The sequence below is a fragment of the Stegostoma tigrinum genome, chromosome 13, assembly GCF_030684315.1.
Source record: "Stegostoma tigrinum isolate sSteTig4 chromosome 13, sSteTig4.hap1, whole genome shotgun sequence".
In the NCBI taxonomy this organism is placed as follows: Eukaryota; Metazoa; Chordata; class Chondrichthyes; order Orectolobiformes; family Stegostomatidae; genus Stegostoma; species Stegostoma tigrinum.
This window is the reverse complement of record NC_081366.1, coordinates 26,593,340-26,613,612: the sequence shown is the minus strand read 5'-3', so window position 1 is coordinate 26,613,612 and position 20,273 is coordinate 26,593,340. Positions and strand designations below refer to the sequence as shown.

Below are 20,273 nucleotides of genomic sequence, written 5' to 3'. Positions count from 1 at the left end.
AGGGGAATGTTTTAGAGGTTTGAGACCCTGGGACTAGCTGTAAGGGATCTGAACTGTCTGAGCCAGACAGTCTGCACCGAACAAACACTGGGGCTCAGTTCTTTGTGGGGTACTTTGCTAGTCCTAGTGGGAATAGGGTTAAGATTACGGCTGGGTTTACAAGAATGATCTTGGGGGTGAAGGGCTTGTCAAAGGAGGAGCAGTTGAGAACTCTGGGTCTGTACTTGATGAAGTTTAGATGGATGACGGGGGATCTCATTGAAAAACTTACAGAGTACTGAATGGCCTGGATAGAGTAGATGTGGAGAAAACATTTCCATTTATAGGAGAGACAAGAACCTGAGGGCACAGCCTCAAAGTGAAAAGACAGCTCTTTAGAATTGAAATGAGGAGGAAGTTCTTTAGCCAGTGGGTGTTTAATCTGTGGAACTCATCCAGTTAAGTGCACATTATTTCATTGCTGTCATGACTTGTGCCTTGTAGATGGTGTGCAAGCACTGGGGATTCAGGAGGGAGCTACTCCCTGCAGCATTCCTAGCCTCTGTCCTGCTGTTGTAGCCACAGTATTTATGGATCTAGTCCATTACAGCTTCCAGTCACTCGAAACCTCCAGGATCTAATAGTGACTCAGACAATTACAGCACAGAAAGAAGCCATTCAGCCCACTGTTTCTGTGTTGGTCAAAGGTCTGACTACACCAATCCTATTTTCACATGAAATAACATTCCCGGTCCAGTAATCCTTCTTCTAAACTGACATGTTCTGAACAAAGATCACCAGCCTCAAAATATTAACTCAGTTTTCTCTTTACAGAATCTACCAGACCTGCTGGCTTTTTCCAGTAAATTTTCTTTGGTTTCTGACTTCCATCAACTGCAGCTCTTCGATTTTTGTTTAGTGGCATAATGGCGTACATATAATACGCTGGTAAAGCTACAATTCGAAAATTGTCTGCAGTTCTAGTCATGGTATTACAGGAAAGACATAATTGGTCAAGAAAGAGCACAGAGAAGATTTACCAGAATGTTGCCAGGACCGGAGAATTGTAGCGACAAGGAGAGATTGGAGAGGTTGGGACTGTTTATCTTGGAACAGAGAAAGCTCAGGGGCGACATGATTGATCTATACCAAATTGTGAATGGCACAGATAGAATAGACAGGAGGTACATATTTCCTTGGCAGAGAGTTCAAGGACCAAGGGCTATAGCTTCAAATAAAGTGGCAGAAGGATTAGATGGAACATGAGGGAAACCTTTCTGTGCAGAGTGGTGGATGTCTGGAATTCACTGCTTGTGTTGGTGATGGAGACAGAGACCTTAAACTCTTTTAATATGCATCTGAATCCACACCTTAAGTGCTGTATGCAGCAAGACTATTGGCTATGTGCAGGGAGATGTGGTTAGAAAGGGGACATGGGTGTTTTTGGGTTGGCATGTACTAGATGAGCCAAATGGCCCTTTCTGTGCTATTTCCTTTCGATGGTTCTATCTGCCACTTGTTGAGATTTTTGCAATAATCAGCGAACCTCCCCACTACTCACCTCATGATGGAGGACAAGTTATTGGGGAAGCACTTGGAAGACAGTTGGGACTAGGACACTTCATTGCTTTTCATCAGTTATGTATCCAACCTGAAGAGAACCTCCCCCACTCCACACTACCCTGCCCCGCAACTCACACTGGCTTTAGTCTTATCAAAGCTCCTGGAAGGCACATTCAGTCAAATGCTGCCTTACTGTCAGCAGCCGCCACTGTTATCTCACATCTCACGTTCGGCTCATTTGTCCATATTTGGACCAATGCTGTAATGTGTTCAACAGCTGAGTGGCCCTTACAGAGCGGGATCTGAACGGTCTTTGAGTTAGTTATTCTTTTGCAAGTGCTACTTATTGAACTGTCTACAACATCTTCTATCACTTTTTACTGATCAAAAGTGGACAGTTAGGGTGGGAATTAGGGTGAATTTTTCCTGCTTTGTCTGAACGAGATATACTTGACTAATTTCCACATTGTTGGGTAGATATTAATTTTCTAACCGTATTGGAACAGTTTGGCTAGGGGCATGGCCAGTTCTGGAGCAAAGGTCTTCAGTAATGTTTTTGGAATGTTAAGGCCCAAAGCCTTTTCAGTGTCCACAAAAATAAACTGCACACAACAGTTCAATTGTGGCTTTGTCAGTGTCTTATACAGTTTCAGTCATCTCATGGTACCACCTCAAATGAACTTAATTAGTGGAAGCCTAGCATTTATGGATCTCTGAGTAGTTTCCTTCAACACTGTGATAATTTTATGACTCTGTGGGCCCAAATAATCACATTTTAGGTTCAAAAATGCAGGATCTCTATTGGGTGCATTTATTGCCTCTCTCCATTTAGCTGACAAATCAATATATTGTCACTTGGCACCTGTAGAAGTAAAATACAGGATCCCAGTGTACATTGTCATATCAATTAATTCTTATTTCTTTAAGATTGATATAGTATTTTAATACCTGGCTTATCCTGTACTTGAACATTATCATCAAGCAGGAGGATCCCTCACTGGATGAGTAGTGCAGGAGAGCATGTGTGGAGCACGGATCTGAAAATGATGTGGCAACCTGGCGAAACTACAACACAGTGCTACTTGGTGACTGAACAATCAAAGCAGCATGCAATACATTGAACTAGGAAATATGCAAGGATAGATGTGAAGACAATGTTTCCTCTAATGAGAGAATCTGGAACTCAGAGTCATTGTTTAAAAACAAGGGGATTGCTCATTTAGAAGAGATGAGATGTTTTATTTTCCCTCAGAGAAGGCCAGGAATCTTTCAAAATCTCTTGCTGAAAGGGTGTTGGAAGCAGAGCCTTTGAATATCTTTAACACAGAGTTGGATGGATTTTTGATAAGCTGGAGAGTAAAAGGTTATCAGGTAGGCAGGAATATGGGTTGGAAATCGCTGGCAGACTAGGCATGATCTTATTAAATAGGGGAGAGGGTCCAGATGACTGAATGACTTACTCCTGTTTCTGCTTTGTATATTAGTATTCTACAACCATTGGATCAGATCCTCAATGATGATTTTGGCAGCTACAAATGATGGTGGGCAATTAAATGATTAGTCAGATGAGAAGGCTTTGGGAACATTCCCAATAATGATACTGGAGCCCAGAAATCATTTGCAAGGGAAAGCTGAAGTGTGAGCATCTATGTTCAGCTGGAAGTTTCAAGTACTATAGATGATCCACCTAGACTTCCTCCATGGTCCCCAACGTTACAGATAGCTTCAAACAGTCTTTAAACAGTTTGATTGACTTCAAGAATAATCTGAAGGTACTGAACATAAAGGGCTCTGGCAACATACCAAACAGTAGCGGTGAAGGATTCTGCACCAGAACTGACTGCACTCCTCGTCAAGCTGTTCCAATGTACCTATAATCTGGATTCTATGCAACAATGTGGAAAATTGATTGGTCATGACCAGTCCACAAAAAGCAGGACAAATCTAACATTGTCAGTTATCACAATTTCCGTCTCAAAGGCACCAATTAGGACTGAGAGTGAACACTGTACAAATGTCAATAAATATAGTTCCAACAACACTCAAGAGGCTCAACGTTATTCAGAACAACACAGCCTGTGTGATCAGCATGTCACCCCCCATTTTAAATATTCATTCCCTCCATAACTGACACATAGTGAGTGTACAGCATATTCACACCTTCTAAATCATCAGCCTCTAGCACTGAAAAGGACAAAGACAGCATATTTCAGGGAACACAACTCTGTTCTGTCACAACATCATATTCCATATACAAGCAGCAACATGCCAAGGCTCTTTCAAGAGCACATTTCAATTCATGAATTCGATGAAGAATAAACAGGACAGAACATGCATAGGAAGATCACGACTAGATTTTCCGCAAAGGAACATACTATCCTGACTTTAAAATGAATCACTGTTTCTCCACTAGCACTGAGTCAAACACTCGCAAACCCTTCCCCAAGAGGACTGAAAAGTACCACGAGAAGTACTGTTCCTGTTCAACAGGTGGCTAACAAACACCTCGGAGAAAGCCAATAAATGTTGGACATTTAGTGCACATATTCCAATATCACAACTTATTGGAGTAGCCCTCTGGAAACTAAATCCCACTATTCGTAGAATCATCACAAAACTTAAAGATATTAAAATGAGTATACAAAATTCCAATTATATTCAGAGGTTGCTGAGATGGTCCTTGTAATCCTTTTACTGGTCAGACACTGTTTTTCAGTTGTCTTTCTCTGGATGCTTCCACTGGTTTGCAAGAGGCACAGGATGACCAGGTCACTTAAAGGTAGCACGAACTGCAGATGCTGGAAAATCTGAGATAACAAGGTGCAGAGCTGGATGAACGCAGCGGGCCGCGCAGCATCACAGGAACAGTAAAGTTTTGGGCTGAGACTCTTCTTCAGAAATGGGGGAGGGGAAGGGGATCTGAAGCAAACAGGGAGAGAGGGGCATAGAAGAGGGATAGAGGACAAGACAGGCGGAGAGGAGACAGAAAGGTCATCCTGCTGCCTTGACCTGCCCGTCCTCCCCGGACTGACCTATCCCCTCCCTACCTCCCCACCTATACACTCCTCTCCACCTATCGATCTCCTCTATCCATCTTCGATCCGCCTCCCCCTCTCTCCCTATTTATTTCAGAACCCTCTCCTCATCCCTCTTATCTGATGAAGGGTCTAGGCCCGAAACATCAGCTTTTGTGCTCCTAGGATGCTGTTTGGCCTGCTGTGTTCAACCAGCTTCACACTTTGTTATCTCGGATTCTCTGGCATCTGCAGTACCCATTATCTCAGGTCAAAGGGGTGGGGATGGAGCCAGTAAAGGTGAATGTAGGTGGGGAGGTAGGGAGGGGATAGGTCAGTCCAGGAAGGATGGACAGGTCAAGGGGGCGGGATGAGGTTAGTAGGTAGGAGATGGAGATGGGGCCCGAGGTGAGAGGAGGGAATAGGTGGGAGGAAGGACAGGTTGAGGAGGTGGGGACAAGCTGAGCTGGTTTTGGGATGTGGTAGGGGAAGGGAAGATTTTGAAGTTTGTGAAATCCACATTGATACCATTGGGCTGCAGGGTTCCCAAGCTGAATATGAGTTGCTGCTCCTGCAACCTTCAGGTAGCATCGTTGTGGCAGTGCAGGAGGCTCAGGATGGACATGTCATCTGCGGAATGGGAGGAGGAGTTGTTTAGTGCAAACCGATCGTAGGTGTTCTGCAAAGCGGTCCCTCAGCCTCCACTTGGTTTCCCCGACGTAGAGAAGGCCACAACGGGTACAGCGGATGGAGTATACCACATTAGCAGATGTGCAGGTGAATATCTGCTTGATGTGGAAAGTCTTCTTGGGGCCTGGGATGGGGGTGAGATGGGAGGTGTAGGGGTAAGTGTAGCACTTCCTGCAGTTGTAGGGAAAAATGCCAGGTGAGGTGGGGCTGGAGGGGAGTGTGGAGCGGAGAAGGGAGTCACGGAGAGAGTGGTCCCTACGGAAAGCAGATAAGGGTGGGGAGGGAAAAATGTCTTTGGTGGTGGGGTCAGATTGCAGATGGCGGAATTGTCGGAGGATGATGCGTTGGATCTGGAGGTTGGTGGGGTGGTACATGAGGGCGAGGGGGATTTTGTTTTGGTTGTTATTACGAAGACGGAGTGTGAGGGATGAGTTGTGGGAAATGCGGGAGAAATAGTCGATGGTGTTCTTGACCACTGAAGGGTGGAAGTTGCGGTCCCTGAAAGATGAGGACGTCTGAGATGTACGGGAGTGGAATGCCTCATCCTGGGAGCAGATTTGGTGGAGGTGAAGGAATTAGGAATAGGGGATGGCATTTTTGCAGGAAGGTGGGTGGGAGGAGGTGTACTCTAGGTAGCTGTGGGAGTCGGTGGGCTTGAAATGGATATCGGTTTCTGGGTGGCTGCTGGAGATGGAGACAGAGAGATCCAGGAAGGAGAGAAAGGTATTGGAGATGGTCCAGGTGAGCTTAAGTTTGGGTTGGAAGGTGTTGGTGAAGTGGATGAAATGTTCAAGTTCCTCGTGGATGCATGAGGCGGCGCCGATATAGTCATCGATGTAACGTAGAAAGAGGTGGGGTTTAGGGCCAGTGTAGGTATGGAAGAGGGATTGTTCCACGTAACCAACATGAGGCAGGCATAGCTTGGGCTCATGCAGGTACCCATGGCCACCCCCTTTGTCTGTAGGAAGTGGGAGGAATTGAAAGAGAAATTGTAAAACAGTTCTCCCTCATTTCAGTCTAAAACAAAAAAAAATGCACAACCAAAGGGTCCTTACACCATGAATGAATAAAATACTGTCAAGAATAACAAAAGAAAGAATATTTGGAAAAATAGTATCACTGATCTGGACATTTATCACCAATCCTTCCTCATTACTGACCAATGTTCTCATGTTTCTTATACAGCAGCATTGTGGGAAAGTAACCATACAAAACTGCAACAGTTCAAGTTGAAATCAGGTGACCATCTTCACAGGGCAAACGTGAATGGACTGAAACTTGCTCTCCGAAGATGTTTGCAGTTCAGTCACTTTTTCCCAAATTAAGGTGTTTGCATGCAAAACTATCTACTAATGCAACTGAAAAAAAAAACTTTTTTATTCATTTAGTTTTTAAACACAAACTGATACATTCAGTCACTCAGATTCACAACAACAGCATAGGGCTGACAGAGATACGGACATAAAATTTAATTTACAAATATTCTTTGTACTTTCATTCTTACACAGAAATTACTCTGTTATGTTGAACAGTGAGTCAAAAAAGGAATTAAGGAACTAAAAATGCATATTGCGGTAATGACAAAAACACAGAAGATAACATAGGATTAATTGTAGGAATACAAAGTGCAATCAACATGCCACAAATTTGCTCATCACCAAGTTTTTAATACTGTTATCTTTCACTTATTTTAGTAGATTGGTTTACCTCTCAAATCATTTTATATGCCCTTTTTATGATTGCAGCAGCAAAGTACATAGTTAATAGCTATACAAGCAAACAATCTCAGTAACAAAGAAAACAGTCTCAAGTTAAATTTTGGAAGTGTACATGTCGTGAAGGTGGAGGTGGCGTGGCTGGGGAAGGAGGGTGCAATTCACAGGCTTACACAATCACAGCATGAATCATTTCCTGCTTGCAATCAAACATAGGGCAAAAATCTTGTTGAAAATAGTAGAATTTTAAGCACTGGCACATTACTATGCAGAATAAGGGAGGAAGGCTTTGTACTCTACTAGATTATCAGCCTGTGCTCAAATCTGGGATGGGAATTTAAACACACAACTTCCTGAATCAGTCAAAAGTGCGACACCAAAGCCACTCCTGTGCAGGAGAGTCCATTAAAGTTATTAATACAATTATCATGCTGTCTCTCTTCCTACTTTGATCTTTTGAAATCAACTTTCTCTAGTTTGATTAATACTGTGCAGCATTCATATGAACCAAGGTGAAAACCCCAGAGTGTTAAATAAGGTCGTCAAATATCTGGACTTGCGAATATGTATGAGGATGCCTAACAGCCTGCAGAAAATGCCAAGTATACTTTGTGAAACCCAGATATTAAAATAAATGCTGGTGGGAACACAACACAACTATTGCGATCAATTTTCAACCCCGGTCTTTATAATGTTCCCTATCCCACACGTCCTGTTTTATGAAACGTGGGAGGCTAATACATGGGTTAAATGTTCTTTCTGACAGAGTTCAGTAAGAGAAATAAATTACCTGTCAGATAGCTGTCCAGAAATAAAGGAACCGGTCAGCACTCCCACAAAGAACGTTGACATAGCAAATGGCGCTTTCCAGTCATCACTGCATACCAAGTTCCACTGAAATGCAAAACAAAATGAAAAATGTAATTTGTGTGGTTTAGGGAAAATTACAGACAAGCCATTCAACTGAAATAGATACACAGAAACCGGGTGGGATAAAGTTCATTCAGCTCACCAAAACAATATCAACATAGGCCTACAGCACTGCTTGCACCATCTAATGACAGAAAGATGTTGCTCCGAGAACTATGATGACGCACATCTGTGTAGTGATTATGATATAATAAAACATTTCAAGATATTTCCTGGAATATTCTAAAGCCAATATGACATTAGACACATCTTTTATTCTTTTACTGAATGTGAATGTCACTGGCAAAGTTAACATTTGTTGCCCATCCCCAGTGGTCCTGGGGAAGTTGGTGAGGAGTCATCTTGAACCACAACAGTGCACCAGATGTAAATACCCGACAGTGCTGTTAGAACAGGAGTTCCACGACTGTTGATCCAGCAACTGTGAGAGAGTATGTGTGAAAGTGGTACAGTTCCAAGTCAACTGGGCAAACAAATTAAGAGCAGGGTAGACCATTTGATCCCTCAAGCTTGCTCTGCTTCAATAAGATCGTGGCTGATTCATGAGTGTTTTGATTTCTACGTTCTCATCTATCATAATGATCTTTGATTCCTTTGCCTACCAAGAAGCTATCTACGTTTCCCTTAAAAATATTCAATGACCGCACCTTCACCAGCTTCTGGTATATGGAGCGATCCAAAACTAAGTTTTCCTTATTTTTGCCTTCATTTAACTTTCGAACACAGACCACTAGTTCTGTTTTCAACCCAAGAGAAAACATTCTTTCCTGGTCCACATTGGTGTGTCAAAATCCTGACGGGAAGAATGCACAGTAAACCAACCACCACTATTTCATGATCATCATAAATGTGAAAATGGCCAATTTAATCATAAAACTGGTTCATTTTGACTGTGACCACTACCTAAGATAAAATAAACCACACCCATTTTAATTAATAAACAAGAAAGCAAAAACTTATATATTTTGACAAATTTAACTTTTAACATGTAGCAAAATTGATTTTTTTGTTATTAATTTGCAAACTATTGCAGCAATATCGTGGGTGAAAAATATTGGCAGAAAAGGAAAAATGAGGTGACTCTCTGGCAGTTCTTTAGGTTTTGGCAATGATGTCACATAGTTTTCATAGCAATCCTCAACTTGGTAGCTAATCAGTTGGACCTAGGTCTTGGCTTGAGTTAGACGTTACTTTCTGCAGAGTTTTTGGTTTTTATTTATTTTCCATTCACAGGGAGAGGCAGAAAGATTGCTTGCAGGTTTTTGGAGGCTCAAATCTAACAGCGCCCCAGATTCTACACTAACTGTACTTAAAACTAATCCAGAACCACTGCTGGGAGTAAAGACCATATTTTTTTTTTCTGTGTTCTTGCTTGTGGACTGAAGTGGGAAAAAAGCTGTTTTTAGAACCAAGGATTGCTGCACTGCTTAACTGCAAGCAACTTGCAAAAGTACCAATAATACTGCTGCTTTTTCAAAACAGTGGTTGAAGTCTGGTTGTAGACAAGCCAGGGGCTTGTGTATGAGTGGTAATTCAGCTGGCAACAAGTGGGTGACTGGTCTGTGAACTAGTGACCAGTTATTGATGACAAAGATCTCCCGTGTATTAATAAACAAGTGATTATTTGACTGGTAGCAGGACAGCTTGATCATGTGAATGCTTGAGAGAGAAGCAAATAGATCTTAGGAAGGAAAGGAGAACTAGGGTATTATTGCCTTGCAATAAAAACCACCTCAAGATGATCATTGGCTAGCACTACCGTGAATGACTGTCACTTGCCATTTATCAGCCAATACCTGAATGCTATCCACATCCTGTTTCTGGAGTCACAACTATTTCAGCATTGCATGAATGGTGACTATACTGAACATTGCACATACAACCGCCATCTCATATCTGAACATAAAACGGAGGGAAGGCAATTGATGAAGCAAGTGAAGATAGTTGTCACAGGATATACACTGATGAACTCATTTAATGGTGGTCATTAACAGTTGAAAATTGTCACAGATGATCTGGTGGTGAGGAAAGCCATTCTTTTGCCAATGATAGCGCTTCTGGAAATTAAAAGAAAAATTCCTGCGACGTCTTGTGGTGCAGTCATATTGAGCCAGGAGATCTTGGTTCAAATCCCATCTGCTCCAGAGGTTTGTAAATAACAGCTCTGCACAGAATGTTCAGGAAAAATATCTTTAAATATCATTTAAAAAGTTAAATAAACAAACTGCATTTTATCAAACACATTCTCTAACAATTCATAATAAAATGGAGGAACTCATTTAATGATGGTTTTTATTTTTGTGTAAGTGCCATTTGATGACACTTTCCATTCTTTGCTTATGATCAAGAGGGCACTGATGTAGTGGTTATTGCATGGATTTAGCCAGCCCTTTGTGAGTACGGCATATTGTTAAATGAATGCCAGCATTGCAGCTATGTGGCGTATCGAGATATTGAGACAAAAGACCAAAAGCTTGGGCTAAAAATTAGGTTACAAGGAGTGTTTTATAGGGGAAAAAAATCCAGAGATACAGGGGTTTAACTAGGAGATTCCTGAGCCCAGGGCCTAGGATTTTAAAAGTATAGCCATCAGTCATGGATAGATTAGCATCATCAAGTGGACACACTCAGAGGAGTTTGAAGGGCTGAGGGTGAAAGAGACTGCACAGAGAGGGAGGTGATACCATAGAGGGATTTGAAAAAAAAAGCTTTAGCCTCAATAAGAGCCAGTGTTCTTGAGCATAATGGGTGACTGAGTTTTGGGTAGCAAGAATTTGAATTGTATTGAGTTTATGGACTAGGTGACAGTGACCAATAGAGCAGTAAGATACTTAAGTCAATAGATTACAAAGTCATGGAGGAAAATTTCATGGGCAGATGATTTGAGGCTGGGCTGGAATTTTCTGACATGACAGAGGGAGAAGTAGACATAGTCTTGGCTACGACACATCCCACTCTAGAAATCTGAGCACATAACCTGGTCAACATTTCAATGCAGTGCTGACAGAGATTATTCATTTTGTAGAAAATATTAAAATACAATTTCTTCTAACCTTACAGTTCAATTTACAAGATATTGTTGCACTATTTGCAGAGAAACAAAATAGTTTTCATGCGAACATTGCTGACAAGATTAAGATTGTTCATCTCATTGGTATTTATGGGTTATACCGCCACATTTTCCATGTTACTAAGGTTTTTATGTTTAAAAAATACTTAATTAGATGTAAAGTACTTTTGGTCTTACTAAGGATGGATGTGCAAAATAATTTCTGGCTAATTATATGCAGACAATATATAATTTTGCACTGTCATGAAATCTCCCAAATATATTTGCTAGTTAAAAGAAATGAATAAAATTACTTGCCAACATTACATGTATGAAAAATGATATGCTTTTCACACATTCCAAAATAGAAAAAAAATGTTGTCATGGTTGCACATTAACAGATCCAATGACATTGAGACAGTCATAATCCATGGCCATCCATATTTTCTGTTGTTAAAAAAGGGCAAAGGGGCAAGTAGGCAAAAAGGGCAATTCAGGCAGCGAGGAAGAAGAGATCAAAGGGGTCATTAAATAAAAGGCAAAAGGGAGTGAAAATTGTTTTAGAGAAGAGGCAATGCATTGGCCCACAGTGAGTGCTAATAGCACATTGAAGATCACTTCTGACTGAAAGCAAAAGCATAAAAATAAGATACAGGCACAGAAGAAGAAAAATGGATGGCAAGAGTAAATGCTCTGAAGTTGTTGAACTCAGTCAAGGAGGTGGTGAAGTCCTTAATCAAAAAATAAGGTGCTGATTCTCCAAATTGCACTGGATTTCATCGGAACACTGCAGCAGGTTTAGGCCAGAAATGTGCAAATGAGATCAAGCTGATGCATTGGAATGGCAAGGGAGTGTAAAGCAGGAGACATGCCTGTGGATTGAGTGAATGTGTCCCTGAAAAAAGTTGCCCAATCCATCTTTGGTTGTTCCAATGTAGAGAAGGCAGCAAGCACATCAGTCAAATGACTGTAAGACATGGGCCACACAGTTTATCAAGTCTGCACCGCCATTCAATGACTGATCTGATATTCCTCAACTGCACTTTCCTGATGTTCCTCCATAACTTTTGATTACCTTACTGATTCAGAATCAGTCTATCTTAGTCCTGAATATACTCAACAACCAAGCCTCAACAGCTCTCTGTGGTGAAGAATTCCACAAATTCACTATTCTCTGAGAGAGGAAGTTGCCTTGAATGTGTGACCCTTACTCTGAATTATGCTCTTTGGTCCTAGACTCCCTGACAATGGGAAACAAATCTTCCACAACTACTCTGCCATGTCCTCCAACAATCTTGTATACTTCAATAAGTTGGCCTCTCATTCCTCTACATTCCAATGAGTACTTGACCTCTCCTCGAAAGTAGTGGTTTCATATCTGGTATCAGCTTAGTGAGCCTTTCTGGGCCACTTCCAATGCTAGTATATCTTTCCTTCGATAAGGGCCACAAAATTGTTCACAGTATTCCAGCTGTCTTCTGAAACTTGGTTGTACAATATTCTCATTCTTCATCCAAGTCTTTGAAATAAATTGTAAATAATCATGGTCACAGCACTGATCACTGCATTACACTAACAGCTACAAGTTGTTATCTGCAAAATGCCCCTTTGGTAAGTACAAGTAAAGTGTGACATCACCCAGGAGGAGTAATTTGGACCTCAGGCATATAAGGTAAAGAAGGTAAAAGGCATGTATTACATTGCAAAATTCCTGAGTTTAAATTGGGGCACAACAAATTTCTGACCAGAATATAAAACGGTTAATCAGCATTCAGAATTATGGCTTTTAAAATTTGTTGTGCCCAATGAAGATATGTAAATCTCAACTGTTTTGGTATCAATTGGGAACAAAGAATTAATAGAATTTTCAAATCAGAATTAACAACTAAGAGAGCTAAAGGTTCTTCAAAAAGTCTGGACCACACTAGAAGGCCAAATCTGAATTGATTAAACTTCTCTCTTCATGGAACTTAGAAAGAAACCTATAGAATCAATGGACCATTTTGTGAACAGATGTGGAGATAGGGGTTTATTTGTGTGATTTTCCAGATGGGGAGCTAGGAAAGAGAACTAACAGAATGATTGAGTTGGTGAATACATCTATCCATGTGATGGCATCTACCTCCAACAAAGCTTTCCAGAAGGATTTGCAACACTGGCCCCCATTACCTGGCACTGAATGTGGAAGCAGATCCTCACAGAATGATCTAGCTTACAAATCCCTTGAATAAAAACACCCAAAGCAAGGCATGTGGAAGGTGTAGCCTTCTGCATGTAATGCCCAGCTTTCAATTAATTTTGCAAGGCATTTGACAAGAAGGGCCAGTGGCAGATTAGGTGAACAAGAGCAAAGGCTGATGCAGCTACAAAGAGCCATACAATGACTCAAACAGATGGCATACAAGTAGCACATTTGAACTACTAGAAAGGCCATCTGGTATCCTGCCAGAACAATATACTTGAAGTGATCAACAAACCAGAAACTGTCAATGAATGCATCAAGACAGAGAAAGTGGTAAACATGTTTCATATTGATGTTTTCTACATGATTGTTAAAATCTACAATATTAACAGACCATCCGATCTGTTTGCAAACATTCAAGCTGTCATCATAAAACTGATGACTATTTGTTATTGGCAAAGATTGACACAGGAAAACATATCATATACTACCGGTGAATTCTGCAAAGACCGTCCTAACAGACATGGGAATGTTATGACAAAACTTACGAATGGAAAACTCGCAGCATACAATGCTTCAGAGATAGTAGGAACTGCAGACGCTGGAGAATCTGAGATAACAAGGTGTAGAGCTGGATGAGCACAGCAGGCCGAGCAGCATCTTAGGAGCCGGAAAGCTGACGTTTTGGCCCGAACAATCCCTCTTCCGTACCTACACTGGCCCGAAATCCCACCTCTTCCTCAATCTCCGGCAACCACCTATCCCCCTTACACCCCCTCTCCCTCTCTCCCTATTTATTTCTGCTCGTCTGATGCTGCTTGGCCTGCTGTGTTCATCCAGCTCTACACCTTGTTATGTCATCTGTCCGGACTGTGTAGTGAAGTGTCCTCCAGCGCTAATCACGAGATGGATCAAAGACAAACCAAATACAAAAACAGAACTGATGGGCAGCAATTTATCTTAAAACAACTTTTCCTCGGTAGAGATGGCAGATACAAAAACTTACCAGAGAGATCATCTCGGAAAGTATCACGCCAGTATCTACAAAATATGTTACCTCAATATTCTTTCTCCAAACCTTCCATCCATGTGTTCCATACATTTGAACAAATCTTTCTCAAACCTGCTGATGCTATGACTCACTCACGACCGCTCACTGCTCCCTGAACCGGCTAGCTCAATCAAAATTATTTTTCAGATATTTCCTTTGCTAAATTGGAGACAAATGTGAGCTTGCAGGTTAGCTGCCTCATCAGTTGACGTGAAGTTTGCAAGACATTTATTGGATTAAATCTCAAAACAAAAAGACCGAACGGGCGAGTTATTTCCATAACGAAAGAAACAACTTAAAATTCAAGTCAAATACAAAACCAGAAGCTAAACGTTTAAATCCGGCCCGAAATTACACAACATATTGATTTGCAAATGTCGGTCACGTTTTTTTTAAATGTAGATGCGCCTGCCATTTGTTTTCATAAATTGTAAATATCTTAGTTTCAGTAAAAAAAAAGCTATGAACTGTGCTCGCTGTGAGCCCAATGCGTCCTTCAGCCGCTTACCTCGCTGACGATGGTGGACATGTACTGATCCTTACTGTACACCCATCCATCCAAACAGGGCTCCTGTTCCACCTCAGAAATATTGACGGAATCTGGGTCAGGAAATATCTCCGAAAGATTCCGGATCACATCCAACCGGTACCGTCTACATTTGCTGTACTGGAGTTTCCCCTTGGCTTGTTCCAGAGGGATAGTCCGGTTCATCCACGCTTCACTGAGGTTGAGATTCCCGGGAACGAAGCAGCGATGTTCAGGAATATCCCCGACAAAGACTATGGACAGTCCGCAGAAACCATTGGGAAAGACACTGAGGCTCAAGAGGAAGAAGACAATTTTCTGGAAGGGTCCCCATTCTCCGAGAAAAGCGGTGATTTCGTCGTAATCCCGCATGTTAGTGACAGCGGGAGAACTGACAGCGATTCTCTTCCGTAAAACTGCAGCAATTTGTCGTTAGGAAACAGATCGTAACTACCGGCTTGAATAATTTAAAGCTGCTTTAAACTCAATCGCTTCCACTATAAATACTACATCACGTCCAGACCTGTTAGCTCCACCCAATCCTACTCTGTTGTTAAAGGGGTTCTTTCGGTGAATTACTCGTCTGCCAGGCATTAAAGTATTTCTTACACTTTATCTGGTTTCTATTGTCACTCCATTTTTTTTAACAAAGATTCCAGTTTCTGTTCATATGCTGCAAGGCGTTTTTTTTAATGAAAGTCTTAGAGCTACAGCCAAACATATTAGGAGCGGAAGGACGTCCTTCATAGCCTTGAGATAAGAGGTATTGCAGATGCTGGAGAATCCGAGATAACAAGGCGTAGAGCTGGGTGAACACAGCAGGCCAAGCAGCATCTTAGGATCCGGAAGGCTGAGGGTCTAGGCGCGAAACGTCAGCTTTCCGGCTCCTAAGATTCATAGCCTTGAGCCTCCTCTGCTATTCAATCAGATCGTCATGATCTGTTTCTGCTTCCAATTCCATTTTTTCGCCTACTCCTAATAACGTTGATTGTCTCCCAGGAATAAAACAATGAGAGTTTCCCCGTTCTCTCCGTGTCCGTGTGGATTTCCTCCCACAGCCCAAAGATGTTGAGGTGAGACGGACTGACCATGCTAAATTACCCAGAGTGTTCGGGGATGTGTAGGTTCGGTGCGTTAGGCATGATAAATGCAGGGTTCCAGGGGTGGGGAGATCGGTCTGGGTGGGATGCTCTTTGGAGGGTCAGTGTGGACTCGTTGGGCCGAATGGCATGTTTCCACACTGTGGGGAGTCGATGGAAAACAGTAGTACTTGAAGATGAACGCACCAGACACACTGGCGTTCCACTTCGTACAGAAAAAAAACATGCCGGACCAGTATCGGTCACTTACAAATCTGACTTTTATTTTTCAAAAGTATGCTTCATTCATAGACATAAATATATATTATACATAGTCACAAATGCTGTTCGGTTCTGTGTGATAGCATATGAAGCAAGCAAGCAAACATTGGATTTTGACTGTATCCAACAAAAAAAACCAAAGGCTTCTTTCATTTGCACAAGTGATAATGGGAACTGCAGATGCTGGAGAATCCAAGATAATAAAATGTGAGGCTGGATGAACACAGCAGGCCCAGCAGCATCTCAGGAGCACAAAAGTTGACGTTTCGGGCCTAGACCCTTCATCAGAGAGCTCCTCTCTGAAGAAGGGTCTAGGCCCGAAACGTCAGCTTTTGTGCTCTTGAGATGCTGCTGGGCCTGCTGTGTTCATCCAGCCTCACATTTCATTATCTTTCATTTGCACAAGACTGTACTTACATGCTTCTGAGCCATGAGGGAGATCGGATACAAATTTCCCTTTCTGCTAACAAGAATGCGTGTTCGTCTGTCTGTTGGATGATGTCCCTTTAAGGAGCTAAGCCGAGCCCCGACATGTTATCACATGACCATAATCCTCTTCTTTGTAACACTTGTATCGTTGTATTTGTGTGAAAATTATTATGTAATATGCATTTGCCACTTTAGTTATTGAACTAACTGGAAACTATCACGTAAATAAAGTTCATATTCCTCATTCGTGTTCTATTTAAATAACAATACCATTGTATGGTGTGCAGCTGGGACACATTCTGCTTTTGTAAAGAAATAACAGAGCAGAAACCACTTACAGCTTCCAAAGCCACGAGTAGAAACAGCAATCACAAAGCCTTACGGTACAGAAAATGGAAAAAAAGTGTTGTTTTCTCAAGCTGTGAGTAACTGTTGCGAAACTTGAAAGGGTTCAGAAAAGATTTACAAGGATGTTGCCAACGTTGGAGAGTTTGAGCTCTGGATATAGACTGAATAGCCTGGGGCTTTTCCACTGGAGGCTGAGGCGTAACCTTATAGAAGTTAATAAAATCGTCGTTAGGATGAACAGCCAAGGTCTTTTCCCCAGGTAGTGGAGTTCAAAACTAGAAGTAATAAGTTTAAGGTGTGAGGGGAAAGATTTAAAAGGGACCTCAGGGGCAATGTTTCATGTAGAAGGTGATGCTTGTTTGGAATGAGTTGATAGAAGAAGTGGTGGAAGCTGGTTCAATTACTCCATTTAAAAGGCATCTGGATGTGTATATGAACAGGAAGGGTTTAGAGGGATATAAGACCATAAGACATAGGAGCAGAAGTTAGGCCATTCAGCCCAACACGTCTGCACTGCTATTCAGTCATGGCTGATAGGTTCTTGATTATCAAGGGTTACCGGGAGAAAGTGGGAAAATGGTTTGAGGAACTTATCTATCTCCATCTTCAATGTACTCAATGACCTGGCCTCTACAGCTTTCTGTGGCAGCGAATTCCATAGATTCACCATTCTCCAGCTGAGGAAGTTTCTCCTTATCTCCGCTCTAAAAGGTCTTCCCTTTGCTCGAAGGCTGTGCCCTCGGGTCCTAGTCTGTCCTACCAATGGAAGCATCTTCCCAACTTCCACTCTGTCCAGGCCATTCAGTATTCTCTAAGTTTCAATTAGACCCCCTCTCATCCTTCTAACCTCCAATGAGTATAGTCCCAGAGTCCTATACTACTACATATGAGCTAAATGCTGGCAAATGGGATGAGATTAATGTAGATTATCTGGTCAGCATGGACGAGTTGGACCAATGGGTCTGGTTCCATGCTGTATATATCTATGAATCTATAAGTCCAAGCTGGCCAGCTGTGTGGACATCCAGCACGCTATTTGATGAGGGCTTTTACCTCCAACTGGGCATTTTACCTGTCTCCACAACACTCTGTTCTCCCTTGTAACATAAGTGATATATCTCAATCCTTTTTACTGCAGAATTGACCAGGTGTTTCAACAACTAGCTATTGGATACAAACACATCAGTGACTAGGCTAGCATTACGCTAGGAAATTATATAAAGCAGCATTCTTTTCACTCATGTTCATTGGCAGTTTCTCATAGTGCCTCTTTGTTTCTCATTATTTTTTATCTTCCCATAATCCTTTGGTATTTCTGTAGATTCCAGTTGTTTCTTTTTGCCTTACATCTGTCATAAGCACATCTTTTTCTTCAAATGCTAATCTTGACCTCCTTTATCATCCAAATTCTGGATTCATTTGTCCTACAGTTTCCTTTAGAAGGAATATACCTCGAATGTATCTAAACCACCTGCTCCTTGAAAGTGACTCATTGTTCAGTCACTGAACTTCCCACTGATCTCACATTCCAAGTGAATCCTGCTCAGCTCTATTCTAGCCCCATTCATGTCAATTCATAGACACTTTATTTTTCTTGCTCTGCATTGTTGCACATCAGTCTCCAACACCAATCTGAACCTTATAATACAATGATTGCTGTCTCCTAAATGTTTACCCTATTGACACTTGGTCCATTTCAAAACAAAAAAAGGTCATATTCAGGAACAATGATTAAAGCAGAAGCACAGATATGAAATCTTCCACCATTAACTGATCTACACTGTATCTTCTATCCAAGTTCAAATTTTTAAACATGCAGTTGAGCCTTATAGAGAAAGCCATTGCAAAACTGATTAAACAGCCTGTGAAAATAAGTCAGAACATCTTTAGGCTCCATATATTCAATTTGTGGAATCTGATCCAACCCAGGGAAAGTTGTAAGACAAAATCTATCCCACAAGAAAAAAAATAGAAGTGTCTTGGATTATTGAAGTTCATGGCCTCATAGCTTTCCAACAATGTGTAATCATTGCGAGACATCCTAAAGAAAGGCACACCTTATGAATGGCAGAAGGATCATCAACAAATGTTTGATTGTCCCAAGCAATCCATTTATTTCAACATAGAAAATGAAAAGCCTGACTTGGTAGTTGGCATCACAAGATAGAATGTGCACCTTTTTCTAGAAGCAATTCACTGTGAAAACAAATCACAAACCATTAGGAATGACTTGCCACAAACGATTGACAACTGTGCTACTAGATTACAATGACTTCATGTAAAAGGACAGGGATACAGCTTTGACATTTGTGTCATATTTGGTGACAAAATACTCAACATAGATATACTAAGCAGATTGCCAAAACCAAAAAAAGATGCAGATGATCCAGTGGATCTCTAAGTCAACAGGTTGGACGTTGAAGGGGAAAGTATGCTCAAAATCAATCTGTTGCATTTTGGTCAGCACAGATGTGAACAACTTCAATCAAAAATAGCTAACAAATCACAACTACGGGTAATATAGATACTGAGAATTCCAGATACCCAACACTGGGAAAAAGTATTTTTCCTCATCTCTTTCTGAAACCTTCTACCAATCACTTTAAAAGTGTGCTACTTGGTAATTAGCCTGTTTGAGCTTAGATTTTATGATCACATAAGTACAGGAATGCTATGAAAAGTGTAAATGTTGCCACTCTCTGGTGCCATCTTAGAATTCTGATTAAAAAGCAGAAATTAAAGAAACAAAAGCAAAAGAAATGTCCAGTTCTGTCCAGCCACAGGCCTACTCGGCCTCAATTACCTGGGCTCTCCCTCCCGATGCTGGAAATCGGCTCGGCCTGGAACTGCACACCATCTCGAGGTGGTGGGGGTGGGGGGGTGGTGGGTGCGGTGGTTTGGTGGTGGCAGAGTCCCAGATCAAGGACTCCAGTGCTAGGCCCATCCTAGCTACCGCTGCTGCCATGAGTCCTACTTTAGGCCAGGGCCACTATTGTACCACCAGTCCCAGCTCCCTCTGCCATCACTGCTGAAATGGTGAAAGATGAAGCAAAAGATGAAAAGGTGAGGATGCAGCACAGGAGGCCATTCTCTAGGGGAAACAGATCTTTGTTATCTATCCAGGTCCCTCATTAGTTTGTATATCTCTATTAAGACACCCCCTTAGCCTCCTTTGTTTATGTAATTTCTTATCAACGTGTTCAAAGGTGTTAGGACCCACCCCTGTAGCAAATGCGACATGAACCTGTGTCTCCTGGCCTAGAAGTAGGGACACTACCACTGCACCACAAGAGCCCTCTAATAATTCTGTTTTGTTCACACCAAAACACTGTTGAGTTGTTAAGGAACCAGAGCTGCCATCAGGCTGATGACCATCGATGTCCATGACTAATCACAATTGCACCATCCAAATAACTGTTACTGGCCAAATTGCACT

At 41.7% G+C, this 20,273-nt stretch overlaps 1 protein-coding gene across 1 annotated transcript in view; it reads right to left on the bottom strand.

Annotated features, from left to right (window-relative positions):
* LOC125458431 (organic cation/carnitine transporter 2-like) overlaps positions 1-15,356 on the bottom strand; it is a 79,830-nt gene extending 64,474 nt beyond the window's left edge. The window contains exons 1-2 of the mRNA XM_059650621.1: positions 14,682-15,356; positions 7,752-7,855 (exon numbers count right to left, since the gene is read on the bottom strand). Of these exons, the coding sequence (XP_059506604.1) occupies positions 7,752-7,855; positions 14,682-15,071 (494 nt within the window). The 5' untranslated portion in view covers positions 15,072-15,356. The remainder of the gene's footprint in view (positions 1-7,751; positions 7,856-14,681) is intronic.
* Positions 15,357-20,273: the final 4,917 nt, after the last annotated feature.